Source organism: Suricata suricatta, chromosome 11 (genome assembly GCF_006229205.1).
Source record: "Suricata suricatta isolate VVHF042 chromosome 11, meerkat_22Aug2017_6uvM2_HiC, whole genome shotgun sequence".
Taxonomy (NCBI): domain Eukaryota; kingdom Metazoa; phylum Chordata; class Mammalia; order Carnivora; family Herpestidae; genus Suricata; species Suricata suricatta.
In genome coordinates, this window is record NC_043710.1 from 98,736,917 (window position 1) to 98,760,617 (window position 23,701).

At 43.3% G+C, this 23,701-nt stretch overlaps 1 protein-coding gene across 1 annotated transcript in view; it reads right to left on the reverse strand.

The window, feature by feature from the left end:
* The window catches only part of GUCY1A2 (guanylate cyclase 1 soluble subunit alpha 2), a 275,577-nt gene extending 263,696 nt beyond the window's left edge, over positions 1-11,881 (reverse strand). The window contains exons 1-3 of the mRNA XM_029915681.1: positions 11,870-11,881; positions 11,678-11,739; positions 3,744-3,865 (exon numbers count right to left, since the gene is read on the reverse strand). Of these exons, the coding sequence (XP_029771541.1) occupies positions 3,744-3,865; positions 11,678-11,739; positions 11,870-11,881 (196 nt within the window). The remainder of the gene's footprint in view (positions 1-3,743; positions 3,866-11,677; positions 11,740-11,869) is intronic.
* Between the last annotated feature and the right edge of the window lie 11,820 nt (positions 11,882-23,701).

Genomic DNA, 23,701 nt, shown 5'->3' on the forward strand with positions numbered 1-23,701 from the left:
ATAATAATGGAATAGCCATAACCCTCACTTATTTCGCAAGGCCTTATGTAAGGAAGCTTTGCCCTTTAGACTGATTCTCCCTTCGCTCTGCCTACTCTGCCTCCAGCCCCCGGCATTACCTGAGTCCTGGCCAGGTGCCAACACCACAGTGCAGGCGCTAACACAGGACACACCCGTCCGTGCTTTATCATAGATACTCCTTTGTACCATTCAAGAATTAAGATTTCCAAGAAAACACTCAACGCCACACCTAAGAATATCAACACATTTTACTATTTTAATTGAAGCTATAAATGAGCTTTGCCAATTATGGCTGGAAAAGCATTAAGATTTCTAAGAAAAGCCACACCTAAGAATATCAACACATTTTACTACTTAATTGGAGCTAAAAATGGGCTTTGCCGATTATGGCTGGAAAAGCCATAATTTTTCAGACAACTAAAATTAGATCATTTTGGTGAGCGAAAGACATTCTAAAAAAAGCAGTACATTTCACACACAAAGCCTCCAGCAGGGAGGACATAGTTCACAACTATCTTTCTTTGGACAGCCTTTCTCGGAGTTTCAGAGCCTCTTTGGGGTGCCATCCTGCATTAGCACAGAGACCCCCCAGAGCACTGAATGAGGCAATGGAGGACCAGAAGCAGCGGATACTTAATATTCCTATTTCATAAACGATGAGATAAAGGAGAGCAACAGCCAGTCTCTAAACAAACGGAAGAGAAATAAGTGGGAGAATGTTGATCTGGAAACAGTTTTGTCCCATTGCGAGCAGGGCACAAACCACTCTGTGGTGCACATGCGTCTCCAGGCAGTCCTAGGGAAGCAGGGACAAAAATTCATGATGGAGGGCAAACTGGTGTTCTGCAGCAAGACCTCGCAGACCCTCAGGTCCTCCTTTTTCTGCAGGTCAGCCACTCAGCTCAAACTTCAACCTAAAAAGCCAGCAGATGATCAAACCTTCCAAAGGAGTACATGCTAAGTTGACATGCTAGGGTCATTTTGAAAGGAGAAAAACTGGCTTCTTAAGTCCTATTTTCTGACCTAGGACTTTAAATCTTTCTTGAGAAGAAGAAAAGTGTGGGTCGCCTACAGATGAGCGAACAAACACATTTCCCGTCTCTACCACAATGTCCTTGTTGGCTAAGAAGATGAGAGAAGCAAGTGTCCCCCATCTCAATCCACCCATATTCCTCCCTAAAAGCAATGAACATAAATCATGTCGGAAAATCGCCCTCTGGTCGGATTTGAGAAGGATTCCAGCAATCAAATCCCTCTGACGCTGGTTGAGATGCTCCAATCCCAGGCCAAATTCCCTCACACAGAAGATGGCTTCCTTTTGCATACAGCGTTTTTCTGTTTAAGGAACTGATTGATTCTTACATTCTCATAAATGACTGCACTGGAGAATTTAAATGTAATTTAAAAAGAGGAAACCTAAGCAAGCCAAGATCGGTCACAGCACAGTGACTTGTTGAAAACAAAGCTCTCATTGCCTCTGACCGGTAGAGCTGTTATGTTTGTCCTGGGATAGTTTGTATCACAAGAGTTATGAAAATACATTACTCAAAAGAGAAAAGCTACGTCTTAGACACATAATAACCTGATGGAGTCTTGCCAGTAACTGGTCAACAGATGGCAGGCATTTCGTTTTAATCTTCAGACATTTAAGTTTTATAAGATTGTGCTCTTTAGATTTTTAAGAACAACCCACTGTTACTAAGAGGGAAAAAGTAGCTAGTATCTCGTGTCTAGAAAAATTTAGTATTTATGAAATCCAAACCCTGTTAAACAGTCACCTTCTAAATCATAAGCGCCTCACTTAAAACCACTCTGTCCCTGATACTGTCAGGTAGCACCCTGCCTGCCTCTCTTTTCAGCCCCTACTTGAGCTACAAGTCAAGCAACGCAAGAAGAGCAACTGAGCTGTGCTGGGCCAACAGTGCCCCCTGGTGGTTACCCTGCCAAACTGACTTCAAGTGTGGGGACTTGGGCACACCCGCTTGCAAGTCTGTTGAGATGCCCTGAGCGCCTCTCACTGCATGATGGGCAAGGTGAGGAACCTAAGACAAAGCAATGTGAGAGGCAGTGAAATCTCTACAAACTGAGTTAAGAATCGCTTTCACAATCATAAACATCCCTCGCCAAGACTCTAAGACATCCCTTAGTGGGGCATCATCTTACCACACCCCCGGAAAAATCACAAGGTCTCAAGAGAAATAAACGTTACTGACGGATTTGGGTTTTTTCTTGTTTGATGTTTTTCTTTGTCATCCCACTAAATTTATTCCATTTCAATGATCATCTTTTATTGGTGGTTAGACTTTCCAATTTGGGGGAGAGTTAAAAAGTCCCTTCTTCCATGGAATGGCGATGTTAAAACATGATCACTTTAACAAATTATCCTTACTTGGCCAAGTTAGCCAACTTTATTTGTTGTTGTTGTTTTTTAACTGATGGATAATTCTTGAAAATAAAAATTCAGATAATGGTCAACAGCTCTTGGGTGATGATTGGCCCCACTTCCCATCTATTCTCATCCCTCCTCTTCTGTAATAATTAATTCTCATCCCTGCAGCTGTACGAAGACTGAGGTCAGCCAGTCCTTGCGCTTCCTTCTCACTGTCCACCACTCTCTTGCATGCATAACAGACAAACCTCCCCCCTCAAAGAGGTCCACGTTCTTAATGTGATGCTTGGCATTCACCTAGGAAGAAAATCTTATCAGTGGGTAGGGGGATCACATCTGGAGTGTACAAGCCAGATCCACCAATGGGGCTCAGATATGTTTAGAAAATTTTGATAGACTCATGGTTTGAGGTCACCTGGAATCTGTCAGAAGAAGATTGCTCCAGAGAAAGCACTTAGTGTACAGGAAAGAAAGTCAATCAGTCAAGTTTGCCCCAGTCTTCATCCCGCTAATCCTGAGGGAGAGAGGATTCTAAGTCCTATACGGAGTCAGTCACTAAGATTTGTTGCTCCCTCCCACCCCTGCCCAACACTCTATGGATCCCTGAGTAATAAGGAAAAAGGAAAGATTCCAGAAAAAATTGAAAAAGCCATTTTTTTTTTTTACTAAAAACCTATGTAAAACATTAGGGCAAAATAGATTTCTGCTATGATACCTACTGTGCATCTAATACAAGGAAGCTCTCACACGCCAAGAACATCATAGAGTAAGAGGGCACAGCTCACTTACGGTGCCTGAAGGCAGCATGACTCAGTGTGCTTTACAACACGCCCCCTTCAGAAACAGCGTCCCTCTCATCATGCTAGCATCTTGCAGGTGGACACACACACACGCTGCCTCACCACCTCTGTGTCGGAGGGTCCGCTATGCGCACATGGGAGCCACCCTCCAGCTCCAACCAAGGCCTCCCACCAATACTAGAGTGGTGACAATAATAGAGTGTGGGCTTGGACGGGAAGATCCCCAACTTCAGTCGAAGTTAAGAACCAGAGAAACATGGATTACAAAAGGCTAACACCAACATAAAATTCTGGATTTCCCTGGCATGTGAGTATTCTTATTACAATATTTTTCAACCTCCAAGGAAATGGCATGCATTTAATATGCACTTAAACATTCCAGGAGCGTCAAAATTAAATCACTTGAAGACAAGGTCTTAGTCTTCATTTGCAAGGTCTCCAAACCTCCCGTTGGTAGAAAATGAGGCATTTATACGTTCCTTTCCCATCTCCCCTCATTCTCCCTCAACCATATAAACATATAGTTAATATACCGAGTAGATTAGCAGTGCATTGGAGGATTCCTGAGACGTCTTCAACTTCCTCTTTGTTGGAATGGTCTGCATAGGAGCATCTGTGAGAGATATTGTGGAAATTCCTTTCTGCATCTCTGTAACTAAGAAGAAAACGAAATTAGCAAACAGAGAACATTTTTAAGCCATCTGCTAATGCACTCATATATGTACACATAAGCACACGTACTCTGTGCTTTTAAAAATAACTGCATTTCAAAATAACTCAGGCTTTCAGACATTTCTGGCATAACCCACCATTAACATCAGCATGAACCGTGTGGACCAGGAACTGGGGGCCATCATTAATAAGAAAGCTGTGTGTGGAAAAAATAAATGAGGAGAACCACAACATGTATCTGTTTGAATAGCTAATAGTTTCCTTATCTGAGTGCTTCAGAGCCACTGGTAATCTCTTTCTGTAAGGAAGATGTCTGGAAAAAATACTAATAATTAACGGTACTTACTTCGTGCACTGCTACTTTGTTAAAAGTCAACATGTCCTAACCTCTACCACAGTCCAGGACGCAGCAGTGTGATGCTGATGAACCGTTCAGAGTCCGACAGGATTTGAACCACGGCCTTACTATTCTCTGTCTGTGAGACTTCCGGCAAAGAACCTCATCTCTGTGGGTCTAACTCGCCCCCCTCATAAAATGGAGATGCCCCCTCCCCGGAGTTCTTGTGAGGACAGTATTACAAGATGCCTGTGTAATCAGGTGAGGCCTGGACCTTCTCCAGTTGCCTCTGGATTAGAGCGAAGGCACCAGAGCTGAAGACACTAGCGCCTGATGCTCTCACATCCTTCACGAGTAGCCATTCCCTTCAGAACTTAAGAAATGACTGGGGCCCTTGCTGTCGCCAGCTTATAGAAGCAAAGAAATTTAAAAAAAAAAAAATTGAAAGGAGATCCTCGAAAGAGAGAGTTCCGGGCCTAGCAGGAGAACGCTGTGGTTATTCTTCCCCTGTCCTACAAGAAAAAGAGAAAGGACAGGTTTTCTGCAGAAGCCCCGTTGGGGAGAGAGGGGTCCACCCCCAGTGGAGACCGGGCCCTGGGTCCGCGTTCCACCGTGAACGTCTGCTGAGGTGGTGTAACTCCTGATCACCCCTTGGTGCCTGAGGCGAGAAGTTTCCAGAAAGAGTTATTAACAGGGAAATGAAAGAGAGGCAAACAAGCCTACCGCATCTCCATCTGGCAAGCCAAAAACTGGGCATTCCCCAGGGGTTAGAGAGACACAAGCAAACAGAGGCACGCTTGGGTTGTCGCCACTCATCGCCTTCCCTAGCCAGAGGCTCCCAATGGGAGAGGGAGCCCACCAGCAAGACCAGGGAGTGCACTCCTCGGGGGCGAGAGTGGGGATCTGAACGCCTTACCCAGGGTCTCCCAGCCAAGACAGGACCGTTACAACCATCAGCGAACTTAAAAAGGCTGCATCCGTCTTCCATCCTATGCTTGCCTCACACATCAGAAGAGAACGGGAGTGAACTGTCACAGGACATCCCCTCTGCATTCTGACAAGGGCGGAGAGGACAGGAATGGCGAGGCTGGGTGTGGGGTGGATACACGAACTCATCTGGGTGGACTTTATACTCCCCGCAAGTTCTCGGGAATCAGGGCAATCTGCCCATATCACGGGGACCCATCCTCGCGAGTTCAAAGGGACTGAGAGAGAAAGTAAGATGAGCTCACACCCGCACACTTCCCTGAGGTCAGAGCCCACTAAAGCAGTTTGGCAAAATGCTCATTACAGTTTCCAGGATGCAGGAATCACTCAGTAAAAGGTGGAATGGGGAACATGGTCATTAAAAACAGACAAATACCAGGTTGTTTGTAAAATCAGGCTCTTTCACTTTAATTGGGCTGATCCTAGACAAAATATTTTTTCTCACAGCCTCAATTTCCTTATCTGCAGAATGAGCTTTATGCAATAATCTTATGAAACAGATGGTTACTCTTCCATAAAATGAGAGATGCCAAGTGTCCGGTACATTGTCTCAAAAAGATCAATCAACAGATAATAGCTTTTATTTTTTAATTTTTTAAGTTTATTTATTTTGGGAGAGCCTGTGTGTGTGAGTGGGACAGGAGCCGAGAGAGGAGGAGAATTCCAAGCAGGCCCCACACAGTCAGTGCAGAGCCCAGCTCGGGACTCGAACTCACAAACTCTGAAATCATGACCTGAACTGAAATCAAGAGTCGGATGGCTAACTGACTGAACCACCCGCACACAGGAAAAGATAATAGCTTTTATCTAACATTGTTTTATCCATTTACACATTCTCTGTAAATATATGAAAAGGAAGCTATAGCACTTTTTATATAAAGTAACAGATAGCCACAAAATCTGCTTACAACAGCCTAAGTCATAAATTAAGGTTTGTGTCCCAAAATATCTGGGGTTTACCCACTCCTAAAGCTCCATGTAAATTATTCTGGCTTAATATCCCTATTCGACTGTCAAAAGAAAAAAAGAAGGCTGGCCGTACAAAACAAACAGGGGCCCGCAGTACAGAAGAAGAGAATTTAATTTTAAGTGACTGTAGGGAAAGTTGTCCCAAACTAATAAAAGAGCTTGGCAGTGGCCCCACCCCAGGGTATTAGCCCAGTGATGCTGCTTCTGGCAAAAAGGCGCAGACTGGGGAGCAGGGTTCTGAAAATACATTTCTTCAGGCTTCGGAGTTGAAGATGTATAACGACTGAACATTCCACCTCGGGAAGATGGATCATCGCGGGCTTTCCAATCATGGCTGCAAAGAAATCTCTGCTTTGTCTGCGCTGCCGTGCTAATCCACTCCGGTGAGCTACGGCCAGAGGGAGGCGTGAAGCCCGACTGCAAGCAGAGTGGCCGGGGGCGGCACTCCGGGTGGCAGTCTGTGAGGACCCCTCAAAAACCCCCTGAAAAAACGGGGCTCACGTTGGTCACGTAAAGTGCCCTACACCATTCAAAGGTGGAATCGGACTTTAAATCTAGTAAATCTGGGATCTGGTAGGTCTCCTCCCAAAGCACTTTCTCAGCCCTCTGCTCAGAGACCAGGAGGGACACAACATAATGGCAAAAACGACATCAGAGGAAAAAAGTCATCATAAAGCAGACTTCCCTCAATCCTCGGTGCCTTTCAGTTCTGACGGCGAACCCAGCCCGTCTCCTACTTAACGCCCTGGCTCTATTCCATCTGCCACACTGTCCAAGGAGGAGTCCAGCCTCTACAAGTTTGAGTTACAGAAAGACTATACACAAAGATGTATGCTCTCTGCCCTTTCCCTCCTATCAAAGGAAGAAACCTGTGCTATATGAACAGGTGAGCATGCTTGTGCAGAGTTTGTATGAAAAATTTTAAAGATAAGAAACTTACCACAAAGTCAGCCTGACACACAGTGGCAGAACATTAAGCATAAAGGAGAAACTAAGCAAATAAATCAGTAAAATTTATGCTATGCAGAAAAAGGTCTTGGCTACTACAACTGTAATGGACCCTGGAGATTATTTCTACCCCTCATTGTATGCCCCCTTCCAAGTATAATCTACCCTTTTATTCACTAGGCACATACCTCTGTGTGTATACCTCCAGGGTGCAAATTTTTCATTTATTCACTCTTCCCCATGCCCAAAAACAAATCATGTTAGTCCGTCCTACGTACCAAGCAATTACAAAGGTGTAGGAATACAGAAGAAAATAATTTAGACAAATAAACAAGAGAGCATCAGCTATGGACCAGAGAGGCATACAATATAAAATGATCCAGGTTGGAGACGGAAGGGGGCATGGAGGGCTTCTCTGGATTGGGTGGACATGGCATGTTTTTCTCAAGTAACAATGTTTCTTTCTTTTTTTGTTTTTTTAATGATGTGAATATTGTTTTCTTTTTTTTATTTTTTTTAACTTTTGTTTATTTTTAAGTGACAGAGAGAGACAAAGCATGAATGGGGGAGGAGCAGAGAGAGAGAGGGAGACACAGAATCCAAAGCAGGTTCTGAGCTCTGAGCTGGCAGCACAGAGCCTGATGTGGGGCTTGAACCCACAGACCGTGAGACCATGACCTGAGCCAACGTCTGACGCTTAACCAACTGAGCCACCCAGGTGCCCCTCAAAGTAACAATGTTTCAAAAGAGACCTGAACCAGTCTGGGGACAGGCCATTCCAGGAAAGTGGATTGGTATGTGCAAAGGTCCTGAGGCCAAAGAATTGAGAAGCCACACATGCCTGGCAGGGCTGGCAGGGAGGGAAAGGGGGAAGTGCAAGAAGATGGGATCAGAGAGGTAAGCGAGGCCAGATTACAGGCAAAGTTTAGGTTTTACTCTATCACAGGGAGCCGCTAAATGGTGTAAAGCAAGGATTTCGTAACATATTGCCTGACCCAGCAGCGTCAGCAGCATTATCTGGAAACTCACTAGGAACACCCCCAAGAGTGCACAGGACACAGAGAGTCAGAGCCCCGTGGGTCAGGTCCAGCCCTCTGGGTTTTAACAAGCCCACAGGTGATTCTGAGGTACGTTAACATCTGAGAACCCTTGGTCCAAAGTGACAAAGGGGCATGATCTAATCTGATCCGTCGCCTTGCCGTGGTGGACACGATGCTGAGGCAGAGGACTAAGTCCCGGCAAGAAGCTGCCACCGCCACAGTGGGAATGGAGAGGATTTTCCACACCGCATGAATAAATGTCACCCTCCTTTCCCAGCCTGAATGGTCTCTACGAACAAGTGCGTGAATGAGAGGATGGACGAGTTGAGGACTAGAACAAACGTTTGAAGATAGAGTTCCTGGGGCGAAGAGAGGCTCGTGGGCTTCTCCCTCCCATCCTCCGTCTGTGGGAGCCTCTCAACAGCTGATCCCTGCATCCACGTCTACACCTCAGAGACTAAAAAAGACCAGGAGAGTTTCTGTGAACCACTTGTAAGCATTCATCAAGGAGCAGCAGGCAATCCTCAAGTTCTGATCAATAAAGCAGGTCCAAGAACAGTTTTAAAGGACAGGAAAGGGAGGTCAGGGCTTAGAGCGGACTTAAGAAGTTCACAACGGAAGGGCTGGTACCCATGTGGACATGCATGGAGTAGACTGTGATGCTAAGTGAAATTAGTCAGAGAAAGACAGATACCATATCATGTCACTCGTATGTGGGATTTAAGAAACAAAACAAATGAGCAAAAGGAAAAAAAAAAAGAGAGAGAGAGAGAGAGAGACAAACCAAGAAACAGACTCTTGACTACAGAGAACACACTGGCACTGGTGGCCCCCACAGGGGAGATGGGTGGGTGGGGGATGGGTGACACAGGTGAAGGATGCACTTGTGATGAGAACAGGGTGATGTGTAGAAGTGTTAAATCCCCATATTCTACACCTCACACTATTATAACACTATATCTGAACTATACTGCAATTACAATGTTGAAAAACCTGGGAAAAAGAAAACCAGAAGGGCTGGCTCAGACTCAACCCTGACTCACTCTCCCAACTCACGGCGCCTCAAAGCTGCATTACTTTCAGACAAACCTTGGGCAAGGCCCTATTTCAGAGATTTAGAAAACTGTCTCTCTCCCACCCTCACCTTCCACCAGAAACATGTAAACCAACACTCAGCACTTTTCACCGATTGCCTGAAATTGCAATTTAACTGAAAGAAACACATTCCTGTTCAGTTAGAGATAAAAAGCCTTTAATTGTGTCTCATTGAGAGAACAACAGACAGGTGTGAATGCTGAGTTCGAGTGTTAGTCATAATAGATGCTCTCCTTCTGCAGCGTTAAAGAGAAATAGGAAGAGAAAGCGATGGGCATGGACGCCGGGGCTGAGGGAAGACAAGGTCAAGAAAGGCCAATGTCACTGCCACCACCTCCCGTCCGTCCACACGCACATAAAACAGGCAGGGGCACTGGTACTTGCAAGTCCTCAGAAGGCAGCCCCCGCTCAGGTGAAAACGTGTTCATGAGTCTCTTTGGAACCAGCTGGACATCAGGACGCCTTTTTAACGAAACCACACGCACGGTTTTCCTTACACTGTGTCTGTGAGAAGCAGAACTAGGAAAGACCATTTGGAGGCCAAGAATCACCATAGGCTATGTCTACATGGACAGAGGGAGCAGGAGAGGTGAGGCAGTGGATGAGATAAAAGGAAACTCCCTCTTACTAATGGAAAAAAGAATTTTCTCCTGATTACGGTAACATAGTGTAGGTACCTACTCTGATCCTAGGTACAAGATTCCCGCTCCAATCTGCCCTGAAGACCTAGTTCAGTTCAGGAATGAGCCTTCAGGATTCCAGGAAATAATCTGCCTTTGTTTACTGGTATTGTCTTTAAAATACGAAAAATAGGGGCGCCTGGGTGGTGGTTGGGCTTTGGCTCAGTTCATGATCTCAAGGATTGTGGGCTCAAGCCCCCTGTCAGGCTCTGTGCTGACAGCTCAAAGCCTGGAACCTCCTTCTGATTCTCTCTCTCTCTCTCTCTCTCTCTCTCTCTCTCTCTCTCTGTCAGCCTCTTCCCTGCTCACACTGTCTTTCTCTCTTAAAAAATAAAATTTTACAAAATAAAATATTAAAAATAATAATAAACAAGAGCAAACAGCTATGCAGTGCTCACCAAACACAAAAACTGTCCCAAGTATATTGACTAATTTAATCCAAATGCCACACTTGGGAACCAGCAAAACCAATGAGAGTGATTAAGTTTTATTTTAGAAGATGTGGGGAGAGATTAATTTGACATCATTTGCCTCCATTAGGATAAACCACTTAAAATCACTAACGGCCTCAAACTAAAAGCCATCTCATGAGTTTAAATCATATGGCTCTCCCACTACCACACTTTTGAGGACTGATGTGACAAAGTTTCAAAGCAATTCCCTTTGAAATGACAATTAACGTAATTATCCAGCACTTAAAGTATATGGCATTGTACTAGGTCCTGAGATTTTTTCCTGCGAAATCTTCTCTTCTTCTGTTTTTGCTTAAAAACAATAATCACAGTGCATCCCACTAGCCCCAAATATAGTCTCAATCCCCATGGCAATGACTATTAGCCCCAAATGTTAAATGATGCTTGATGTCATTTCAGAGCGCACCAGGATTTGAATCTTAGCTCCTCAAAAGTACTCACAATCTTACACAAATAAACCATGGCAGCTCAGAGACAAGATTAAATATGTGAATTAAAAATATGCACTGCCTCTCATGTCAATAAGTTTAACCCCTTTATTTTAAGCTAGACTCCACTAGACAGTGAATTTAGGCTTCTGTATTTCCAACTGCTTTCTGCCATAGCCAGTCCTAAATATACCTTACACTTAATCTGGAGCTTTCTATTTACGGAATACTCCCACTGAAATGATCTCATTTATTCCTGGCCTCTAACCTTCAATTAGCTGTTACCATCATCATCCTCCCTTACAAAACAGATTAAGTACTTTAAAGTTCTATGTGCTGGAGAGGGCTTGAGGTTCTCTTCCTTCATTTTGTCTTCTTACCTTACACCATATCCCAACGATGTAGAGAAATGAAGGATTAAAGAAAGTCATGGAACGTGGGACTCGAACTAAACCAACACGTCTCTCTGGACGGTGTCAGGCTTGTAATGACTGAGTCAACTTTCCTAAAGAATTCTAAAATCCCATGGAAAGCCTCTCAGTTGGTGCCCTTAAGCCCACCTGTGTTACTAAGGCACAATTAGGAGACTTGGTGGAGGAGAAGGAGAAGAGAGAAAGGACACAAGAAGAAAAGACAATGCCAGAAGGGAATTCATTTAAAAGGACTAAACAAAAATTAACCAAAGGAAGTCAGTCCAGGGGGTCCCAAGGAGCCCCTGACCCAGAGCCACTGGGAAAGAAGACAGACTTGGGTAGCAGAAAAGCACACGCTCAACAGCTATGTTTGAGTAATCATCTTTAATTTGCCCCAAATAATGACCAAAATCTATTTTACTTACCCAATAACTTGGTGCTCATAATACTGCAGTGTCCTCTGGAGAGTCTGCTGTATTATCTGAGGCTGGAGAAGAAGAAGAAGAAAACTACATTATCAGTAAATCAGTGCCTTTCCCCTTCTGAGCATCAGAGGCAGATATGTGGCTCCTGATTTATCTCCTATGAGTTTTTGCTTTATAATATTAACCCATTACGCACGTTGCCATGTACGTTCCCCCAGGAACTAATACGAGGTAATTACCCCAAATTTCCCAGGGTTTCAAATGCAGTAGCATTTCCTAGCCATATGTTTTCCAATTCTTTTGAGCCAGCCCTTAGGTTCAATACAATACTCAATATTTATTGTGGTTGTCTACAACAGAGTGAGGCCTGGAAGGCAGTGCAGGGAAGGTGGACTCAAGAAACAAAGGCCATGCCCGGCCCAAACCTCACCTCCTCAAGTACCCGAGAGGTTTCAAGCAAGGATCCCGAGGCCTCTGCGAGGGGCCGCAGGTGCTCTGGGCAAGAAACCAGGGTCTGCAGCAAACCCCTAAGTAGTTCCGACCGAACGGCACAATCCGCGCCTCTCCGGGCAAGCTGAAGATAGTTTCTTACTCCAAGGCCAAGAAATTTTTCTTAGACTTATTTAGGCAACAGAGCCTGAGCTTGGAGTTTCTGACCCAGGGAGCCATGAAGATCCCCGCACATAGAGTTTATTAAGAATTTGGGGTAAGAACCAAATCAGAAATTCATTTTCGGAGGAATCAGCCTCCAAGCGTGCAAGGAAATGGATACAGGGCAAGTGCCTTCACCAGCTGTTTGCCATTGACCCCACGTTAGGAAGATGAGCAGGAGGCCTCAGTCGGGCACAGATGTTTCTCTCTTCAGGTCGGAATCAAAGCACAGTAGACAGAATGTGCCTAAGCAAGAAAAACCACTCCTAAGCCGAAAAGCAATGGAGCTGTTGAGAAATCTAAAGAAGAGGCAGATGGAAAAATCCGGGTGCATAAGAAAAGCGTGCTTTAAAAACTCGACCCGCCGCCAACCTAAACCAAGTCATTATCAGTCACTGGCCCCAGACCCCTGGGAGCTGGGCCTCTAGCACAGGCTTGGCAGCGTGTGAGCCAAGATAACTTTCTCTTTGGCAACATGCCCTAAAAGCAGTGACCATGCACACAGGGATTATCCTTCCAATAACCTCTGGTCACAAAACATGGAATAGGAACTAGAGTACATACGGCCAATTAAGACCAGAATGACCTCATCTGCCCAAAAGGACATTTTTTCCCTGTACCAGGAATTTCCCAGTCATTAAAAAGTACATGTTTGTGAGAGGAGTTGAGCCTTTTAAAGAGATGACTTTTTTTCTTTTGTGAAACCTTTACTTTTTTTTTCCTCCCTAAGCAGGAGTTAAATTTATAGTTTCCAAATACATTAAAAGGGAAACGTTCTCTGGGAATATCCGACAGAGCTCCAACGCCCGAAAGCATTTACATACTTCCTGGCGCTCACCAGAGCTTGTAGGCACGTTGTGATGGTCTACACTCCAGGCACAGAGGGTGATGGCGGACCATCTCCTCATCATCAGCAAGCCAAGGCTGACTTCAGCACAGAACGTATTGTCACCATGAATTCCCGGAGTCTTCAGAGTTTGCCTAATTGCTCACCCAGTGGCTCTTATCAGTGAGAAACGTCTTCATGTAAGCTCAGGGTCTCTCTTGACCTGAATAAAAAAGCCACACGTGGGCCAAAGGGGTGACTTCTGCCTTGAGAGTCATAAGGTCCATTCTTGGTGTCCCGGTACATCAGTAATGCCGGTCAGTATATGAGCGGGAAAACAAGTGTTTTGAAGATGTGCAGACCTTCTCTCCTCCTCTTGAAGAATACACCTCCATACCTGTCCCCAACTCAAGAGGTATCCAACTTTCTACAGGCCAGGATCCCATTCCCCTTACCTGTATCTGCTCCTTCCTTTCAGAAGGAATTTAGAAACATGATTTTAGAACACAGGGTTTAATATCTAAGTGAGTTCCAAAATCCAGCTCTGTAACTCACTAGCCACATGACCTTGGGCAGTTTACTTAAGCTTTCTGAAATAAGATTCCTTATGCATACGTTAGTTTTATGGAAATTAATTGAAATAAAGCAAAGTCTCTGGTGCACAGATCATAATAAATGATAGTTATGATGATACTCAGCTGTAAACCATGGCTCCTACCCTCAAGAGTCTCATAATCTAGTGCAGGAGCACAAGATTTAAGTTGGACCACCCAGCCCGCAAGTGTAATGTTTTGAGATCCTTACCACCTAAACACTCAATACAGCTCCTATTGCTGTTAATCATAAGAGGGTGCTGATTCCAGTAGACAAAGGAAACAACAGAAAAAATGGCAGAATATATAAAAATTTCCAGTGAAAACTTCAGATCAATCCAGAGATGGCTGTAGAAGCAGAATTGTGAAAATTTAGATTGAGGACAGTCCTAGAAAGCAGGCTTACAAGTGGAAAGGACACCGCAGCACCATAGTTGAGATCAAGACCTGAGGCATTAAGCTTTACAAGGAGTAAGAACCCATGAACCTCCTTCCTAGGACACAAGGAATGTGCAACAGGAGAGCCGGGTGGCCTAATCATTTTAGGTCCAAACGCTAAGGATCTGAGAGACAAGAGTGGGGAAGAAGACAAAACCCACTGTTCCGATCCTTAAAAAAAAAAATCAAAGAGGTCTATCGTTCTTCTCTGCTTACCCCAAACTAAAATAGAGATAATGACCTCCCATTGCTCCTGCTCAACACCAAGAAGCAATGACTAAGAAGATACATCTGGAAAGACAAGGCAGCCCTCTGGGTCCTGCACATGGATTGTCTGGGGCTCAGACAGAAGGGATTTAGGGGGGAGCGACAAGATGACAGAGAAGTAAGCCCCATTACCTCCATCCACCCGCAATTATCAGACAGAAGGGATTCAAAAGCTGCCATCACATGGCCACAAGATCTCCTTCATCTCCTATCTCGTGAACAGCTTTACTCTGCTTGGCCAGCAGTACTGACCGCCACACACTCTATGTTCTGCTCACAGAAGGTCATGGGATCCAAACAGCCAGCCATGAAATGGTCCCAATAGAGCCAGAGAAGTGGTCCCCGAGGAGAGGGAGGAAGCAGTTCCCAGCAGCTGGCCCTGCGGCGGCTCCGACGCAGTCTGTGCCCTGGACACCCACACCAGATGGATCCAGGGATTACGCAGGAAGCAGGGAAGCAATACGTGAGCATGTGTGCCCAGGAAACACACTCATCAGCTTATAAAGCACATGCTCACCTCAATTTTAGAGATCAAGAATTTGAGGCTAAGATTTGTTAAGTAAATAACCCAATATCACAAAGCTAGGAAGTGAATAAGCCACTACAAGCCAGGACTGGCTTCAAAGCATGCCCCTCTTTCTACAAGATCCCTTGGGGGTCCCTCTCCCCTTTAACATTTCCATATTGTTCTTTTAATATTGATAGCACTTCAACCGGCCAAAAACAAAACTTCATAGATAATTTTAACTTTTTAAATGTTTATTTATTTTTAAGAGAGAGAGACAGAGCATGAGTGGGGGAGGCACAGAGAGAGAAGATCCAAAGCAGTCTCCAGGCTTTGTGTTTTCAGCACAGAACCCAACACAGGACTCAAACCCACAAACCATGAGACCATGACTGAGCCGAAGTCAGACGCTTAACTGACTGAGCCACCCAGGCACCCCTGATAATTTTAAAACAAACTTCTCCCTTCTGCTTTACAGCACACACCCCTAGGCTACAGAATGAATGGAAACTCTAGGTCCTCCTTTAAAGAAATATCTGTCAATAGCCATGTCGTTTTATTTACCTAGATATGAGAAAATTACATATTAATGTCAGCAATTAAATGATAGAGATATACTTTTAATTACTAACGCTCTAGGCCAGTGGCTTTCTAGTCTGTCTGTACATGAAAATCATGTCGGGGAGCTTTTAAGAAACACCAGTGCCTGAGTTCCACCTCCACATTTTCCAATACAACTGGTCTAGAAGACGCAGTTAGTTCTAATGTGCAGCCATGAGTGGCAAACCTTTCATTTAAGGTAAAAACATGATGATCAAGACTAATAATACTCTATAAACCTTACCTGAACTGAATAAGTCCGTCCTAGAGAACAGTTTCTTTATTCAAATATCAAGAGAAGTAAGCTTCTGGGAGGTGTTCATACGTAACTGCGAAGTTCAACACAGTTCCATTTATTAACTGTCACTAATGGCTTATAATTAACATGAGGGTCTTAGAAAAACAAAGAGCTATATTGCTTGAGGCATAAATAAAGAATTTTTAAAATTTCCACGAAACTCACTCCCATGCACTTACGTCAGCATTGCTGGACATGTACATACAACATAACAGCTAGTATGACACTTCCTCTGTGGCACTGCTGTAAGCTCACTGCATATGAACTCCTTCGTTCTTCACATCAACATCATGACATAGACCTAGGTGTTATTATTTTACAGACAAGAGAACCAAGACACCCAAAGTTGAAGCTGTCTTTTGTCACACAGGTAAAGAGGCAAAACCAGCATTGAAGAGCAGGTAATCTAACCCAGAGTCCACGCACATAACCTCCAACCTACACTACACGTGACACGTAAGACTTTGGATCTGGCTGAGCACTTGACATTTCATGTTTTTTAACGTGTGCTATCCCAATGGGTCTCCCACTAGTCCAGTGAAATCGTCAGGCTGGTGCTGTTACCACCATCTGACTGAAAAAGAACCAAAGTTAGAGAGGTTACAAGTCCTCTTTTGCAATGAAAGCATCTCTTCCCTTAGGAAAGTATTTCTGATAAAAAAGAATTTTTTGATGTCAACACACAATTAAAGAATCACATGGATTCAAATTAATTGTCGGCTTCTTGAGAACACATTTAACATGCTTGACACCAACCCTGTATAAACAAAGAAAGCCACAGGCAAAATCAGGAATGAAGTCTTGCCTTGGACACACTTTCCCACTCCTGCTCTCTCAGTTCTTTCTCCTCCTCTGGCTTACTCACCCCTTCCCTACACCCTGGGCGTCCAGTACCTTCGTGCTGCATTCGGATGGGCCCAAGCGCTACCATCATCACCCGAACTCCCAAAAGAGGTCTCCGGTAGTCATCATTACACACTCTCCTTCCTTCTCATCAAAATTTTAAATCCCCTTAGGGCTCTCACCCTGGTGGTGCTCAGAAGGGGTCATACCTCCATTTCCTCAAAGCCTCGATCTTTGGTCCTAAGGTAGAGGATGATAAAATATGAGCTTCTTACATTATAAAATGTGGTCTGAACCACTAACAGTGGGACTGCGGTAAATAGGCTGATCAGTGAGAGATAAACTGGGGGCAGAGGCCACTTCTCGTCCTCCAAATCACTCCACAGGGACCTCCCTGTTCTCTACAAGATTAGTTCACGTATTAGGACATGGTCTGCAAAATTCCCCCATTTAATGTGACCAAAATCATAATGTGAGATACCCTATCCTTACAGCAAAGCCTGTAGACACCAATGGATCAAGTGATATGATTGTTATTATTAATAAAACTAGTCAAAACAATAAATCAAAACAATAAGTCACTTCCGACAACCAGCCTAACAGCTTCTGAAAGATATGTGATTGCAGTAATCATCAATCTTGCTAAATATGCAGACAAAATATTCACTTCCCCAGCCTCTGACTAAACTTAACTACATATAAACCAAAAAAGAAAAAAAAAGAGAGAGAGAGAGCAAGAGAGAGAAAAAATAGATGGCAAATTAAATATAGAACTTTGAGTCAGGACCTCTGTATTTCAGGCCCAGCTGTGCTACTGACCTTTTTATAAAATTAGCCAACATCTCTTCACCTGGGAGTAGGAAACCTTGGGAAAAAAATGCTTCCATTTTCCCATCTGAAAAACACTTGCAAGAAGTCCATAGTTCTCAGGGTCATTTGAAATAAGGCATTGCAAAGTTAAGCACTTGAAAACAGAGGGTCAGATAAGCCTGGAGATTCAGCTATCTCTCAGGAAGCTCAGCAGTACCAAGCAAATGGCACCAGTGACTTGCTAAACAAAACTGGTAGTCCCAGATAATTAATCACAAAATGCAAAAGTGATAAGTGATAAGATAAAAAATTTAAAAAGTGATGTGATAAGATAAAAAAATAAAAGCTAGGAATGTATTAGAAGGTAGAGTTATTCTACCCTGATGGTTGAAGATCTGCATGATTTCATCAAATCTTTTTATTCTCCTTGTGAACACAAGCACACACCTGTGTGACCCCATAAGCGCTTAGAGTGAAGGCTGACATTATGCTAATTGACCCCTACAGGGATTCAAACTGATCACCTTGTCCTTATTAGAAATCCGCTCTAATTAGCAAAGCACAGTGGTTATCATCATTATAATTATTGATTTTAACTGAATATACTTACCATATAATCAATGGTATAATTAAGTCTTCCTATAAAAAGCATTTCCCTCTGTTGTTTTATTTTAATGCCCTTCCAAATATACCCATTGAGTTTCAATTTGTTACAAGATCTAACACCAACAATACCAATTTAAGCTGAAATCCCTCGTTCCTTAAGCTGAAAGAGATGCAAGAGGTGATCTATTCAGTCCTATCCCTCCTTCAGGCAAGAGCACAATTTGGATGTTTTCAACAAACTCTGGAGAATAACACCACCACCTTCAGTTGGAACAACACTTCACAGTTTACCAACCACTTTCTTTCCTGTCATCTCATTAGACATTCACAACAACCTTGTGAGTCTCGAATATAATGATCCGCATTGTACGTATGAAAACACTGAGATCCAGAGAGGTCAAAGTGCTTTGCCTCGGCTTCCCAGATGGAAAGAGCCACCGACAAGACAAGGACTTGTGTCTCCTACGATTTTTCTCCCACAAGCTGCTTTCACTCTGCTGACTATTGAAATATCCTTCCACGTACCTAACTGAAATCCCTTATTTCCTTTTATTTGTTTTTAGTGGCTATGAAAACAATGCTGTGAAATCATTTCCCCAAATTCATAAAAAGTTGTTATAGTTATTTATATAGTTCTTGTGTGACCATTAACTCCTTAATTGGGAAGCTTTAGGACAAACATGCTTCATGGGCACCATCATGGCCAACTTGGCTGTCTGAATAAAAACGCTGAGACAGGACTGTGCTGGTTGGAAACAGCCTCTCAGGACAACGGATCACGCTGCACTACACACCTTCAGAGGATATGGCTCCAGCCCTGGAACCTTCCACCAAACAGAATCCCACAGGTGGCACAAGGCTGACTCAGTCTATGAAGTGAAATAATGCTAAGCTTTCCTGATTAAACACTATAATAGTAGTCACCACATTGTTACATCAAACATGTTACATGGAGCAACTCATTTACTCCTCACAGAAATCCTAGAAGAGAGGAAGAAGTATTACCCCACTTCATAAATGTGAAAACTAATCCCAGACAAGTTAAAAAAAACTTGCCCGAAGTCACATAGGTAAGTGTCTAAGTCTGTGTGTGTGTCATCTATGCGTGACCGCCTCCCAATGGCCATGCTCTTAATTTGCTTTTGTAAACTGAAACGCATTCTTCAATCTTCAAGGCAGAAAAGGTTACAGTTGAAAGGAATTAACTCTTGGCTAGACTGTGTCATTTTGAATATAGCGTTTTATTTTTCTGAACCTCAGTTTCCTTTTTTTATAAAACAGACAAATTTCTAGCATAGCTATTTCTCGGGGTTCCCATGAGGTCAAAATGCAATTAAACTACAAAATATGATACATATATGTGTTATATGATGATTCTATTTTTTAAAAATCTCTTGATGAGGAGGTAGTCAAAAAATTGTTACATTGAACTGAACTGACCATGTCTAATATCTAGGACTGTTGCCAGACGTGCCTCACAGCCCAAAGATGCCGATTAGATGCTGCAGAGCTAATTAGTGCCATTTCAGCTCCTGAACACCCTCCTGGATAGCAATGGCCCTCGTGTCAGGAAACAATTTCCAGCCCCTCACTTTTCTTTGCAGTCTGCACTTGAGCATTCCCAAATAATTCTCTATTGTTTCTAGTACTTGGAAGCCGTGGTGAGGTGTTTTCCCAAGAGGAGCCTGGAAATAAGGGAAGTAATATGTCCTGGCTGACCGTTAAATTACAAAATTAACCCACAAAGCGGGGAAATGTTTTGTCAACCCTAAACGCACCAGCTTCAGCGATAATTTGTAATGGGTGACAGAGAATTATGTCCCATCATCCAGCCCAAAGTTCAGCTCCAGACAAAATGGGCCAGTGAGCAACAGATACAACAGAGGAAGAGAGGCGGCAAACAGGACACAGGGATGGAAAGTGAAGTTAGCGGAGGGCAACGCACAGGGCAGAGGAGGAAGGGGAACAGTTTAGGAAACATCATACCTAACACTGCAGGGGCACAATGCCCTCCATCACGTGGAGAAAGATTATTCGTAAACAAAAAGTTTCCAACCACCTTAACCAGAAGGGATTCTTATGAACAGCCATGGAACTTCAGGTCTCATTAGCAAGACCAAACCCAATGACCAGATAGCTCCTTAAACCAGATTGAAGAATTTGGCATGAAATTTCATTTTGCTTCGACTCCAAGTAGATTAAAGCAAACTTGTAAAAGTTTTTTGTTAATATTTATTTTTGAGAGACAGAAACAGAGACAGAGCATAAGTAGGGGAGGGGTAGAGAGAGGGACACCGAATCTGAAGCAGGCTCCAGGCTCTGAGCTGTAAGCACAGAACCCGACACAGGGCTCAAACTCACAAGTAGTGGGATCATGACCTGAGCCGAAGTTGGTGCTTAACCGGCCAGGCCACCCAGGGGCCCTGAAAGCAGACTTTTAATTATGACTTGGCTCATCATGTAGCCTGAACAGATCAGAAATGTGCTGACCACACAGACTTCGGGTAATAAGCCTCATTTCACACTTCTGCTCACTGTCAATAAGTAAATTGTCATCCAGATGCCACAACCAAAGTGACACCGGTATTTTGTTCAGTCAGTCAGAGACTGAGGGTCTGATGATTTCAGGACACTTCAAGAACTGGTCCTTGCAGTTCGAAAGTCTCAGACTCTGAAACAAGCATCCAAATCCCACCCAGGGTCCCGCCCACTTCTGCTGCTCCCACCTCTCTTGAAAGATATAACTCATCAAGGGCCTAAAAATAGTCTTAGCTAGTGTTAACTCCAATCTGATGATCCAAACAGATATGAAGCATGCTTACTAGGCAGATAATGAGAGCTACGTCATCAGTGTTTATGATGCATCACATTCCTAAGTGGAGGCACAGAATATAATCACACTTCATTCTGGAAAAAGGACACAGGCAAAGAGAACACTAATCTGCATGACATAAAAAGCCTTATTTTCTTTCATTTAACTCTATGTGAGCCCATTTTTTTATTGTAGGGATCACTCCATTATTACGTTGCTTCTCCATTCCTTCCTACAAAGTATTTCATTACACCAAGATCCGTGTACGTCTGGGTATGCAGAATGATATGCAACCTATGAAGAAAATATAAACCCTCACTTACATAACTACTTCTATGATAATCATGCCTTCCTTTACATTCAGAAATCAAACTACAAGTAATGTCATTGCTCTTGACTGCAGCATAAGCTAAGCTATGGGCAGTGATGATGGCTTTTGTCACTCTGTTCATAGCTGCCTTGCCCATGGGAGCCTGGAGCGCACAGACATGACAGTGGACAGGCAAACTAGGTCAGCCTGGAGGCAGAGCCCTGATGAAGAAAGAGCCCTTGTGGTTTCTAACACAGGTCGATGTGGGATGCGGAGCACAGTCAGGAACTACACAAGTGGCAAGGGGAGGTTAGGTTCAGGAAAACCACCAGGAAATGGCTACCAGCCATCCCTCAGGGAGTCACATGCAGGAAATATGTGAGAGATAAGACAGGGAGTCTACACCGTATGTTGAGGATGAAACAATTTGTGGCCCTGTAGACAGATGTTCACATCACGATGGAAAGAGCCAGGGCCGGAAACAGGAGGCTGGACACTAACATGCAGGTGGCTGCTGGCGTCTTCACTTTGGGCAAGTTACTGCTTTTCTCTGAGCTTTGGTTTCCTCTTCCTTAAATTTGAGTTAATACTAATCGCTGCCTGCCTACCTCATACACGTCCTGCACGCAACATGCCTTGTAAACTCCACTGACGGCAGTCACTGTGGGCTTTTCTGGATGCAAGGGTAGGTCAGCACATCATCCCTCACAGTCCTGAAGGGGGTTACATTGAGAAGGGAAAAAAAATGGCACTAATGCTCTGTGTTCTTGAGTGTCAAAAAAAAAATTACAGTCAGTGAAGTCCTCTTCAAATCGGCTTACATTAAAAACTCATCAAAATAAGCCAATTACTCCCCAAAAGACCATGATAAGAAGAACTGTTGTGGTCATTTTAGAAGAGTTCCAACCAAAGCCATGGAAGCTTGCTCACATTAGAACCAAACTTTTAACTATGTGGTAATTCTTAGCTATTTGCTTGCCTCATTACCTAATGGGAAATTAGTAACTAGGAAAAGGGGTGTGGGTAAAAGGATGTGAGTAAGAAAGGGATATTGGGAAGCTGCCTACAGGAAAGGATAAATGTTTCTGGTGCAGTATTATTTTTCACATTCTGCCTAGACTACTACATGTGTTTTAAATACCTCACTCTGCCATTCAGCTTTACAAACGTCATTCAAATGTTGACCCACACAAATCATATATACACATTTATACCAAACAACAGAGAACTATAGTGATATGATGCTTGGGAACAAGATACTGACAGGATTATCATTCAGTACTTCCCAGCTTTAAAAACACTTTAATTTCCAAGGGCTCTTAACTGGAGTTTCCCAGGCAAACCCAGTGCAGGGGCATCCATGACTGGCACAATACATATTAACCCATGATTTATTCGTTTTAGTAGCCAAATCTCCAGAATCTCTAAGCATTATAAAAGCTCAGTCCTGTGAGCTTTATTTCAAATGAACCCTGAAGTAGCAGTAATAGCTCTTTAAAATAACACATAATAGTTTATGATATAAAATCAATAAGTATAACACCACATAATCAAAGTTTTATATAAATACATATATATAATCTCACATATATTATATGTTATCTCATATTATATCCCCCACATATTATATATACATATATATCCTGATTCCTACAGACCAAGAACATTAGATAGTTTACTGGAGCTCCAGATGGCTGCCTGTGAAGCAGGAGCTTCTTACTTTCTACTCCTTTAAGGTGCTTAAAATCAAGGGAGGAACGTTCCAACCAATAATTTAACGTAAGCCCAATTTGTCTGATGGGAGAGACTCGGCACATCTCTGTGGCATGAGGTTTTGATAATAGAGACAGTGATAGCAATGAGAAAGAGAGAGACTGAGAGAGAGAGAGAGAGAGAGAGAGAGAGAGAGAGAGAGATAACAGGGACAACCAGAAGTAAATGTCCTCTACTTCACAATTTTTTTTTCAAACTTAACTCATAACATATGAGACTTTAACATCAGGGCAGAAACTTTGATATGCTTAAAGTAAAGCATGTATGTTATGTCCTTGCTTTCATTCCTGTTAGTGACTCTGGAAGAACAAACTAACAAATTTTGTTGTTTTAGGTTTTTAAGATGTTTTCAGGCAGGCATATCTTGATTTGATTCATAAATCACATAAAGTAGCCGAATACCTCACTTAATGGCCAAGAACTATTGGTCCGATCTTATCTGTAGATTCACATTTTTATCCTTGTATGTTACAGTTCTACAACGGTAACATTTTTACTGACCCGTACTTGAAAGTGTCTTACTCCAAGAAATGGAAAAATATTCCCAGTTCATGGATCAGAAGAATAAACATTGTGAAAATGCCATTATTACCCAAAGCAATCTACACATTCAATGCAATCCCCATCAAAATTGCACCAATATTCTTCTCAAAACTAGAACAAACTATCCTCAAATTCATATGGAACCACAA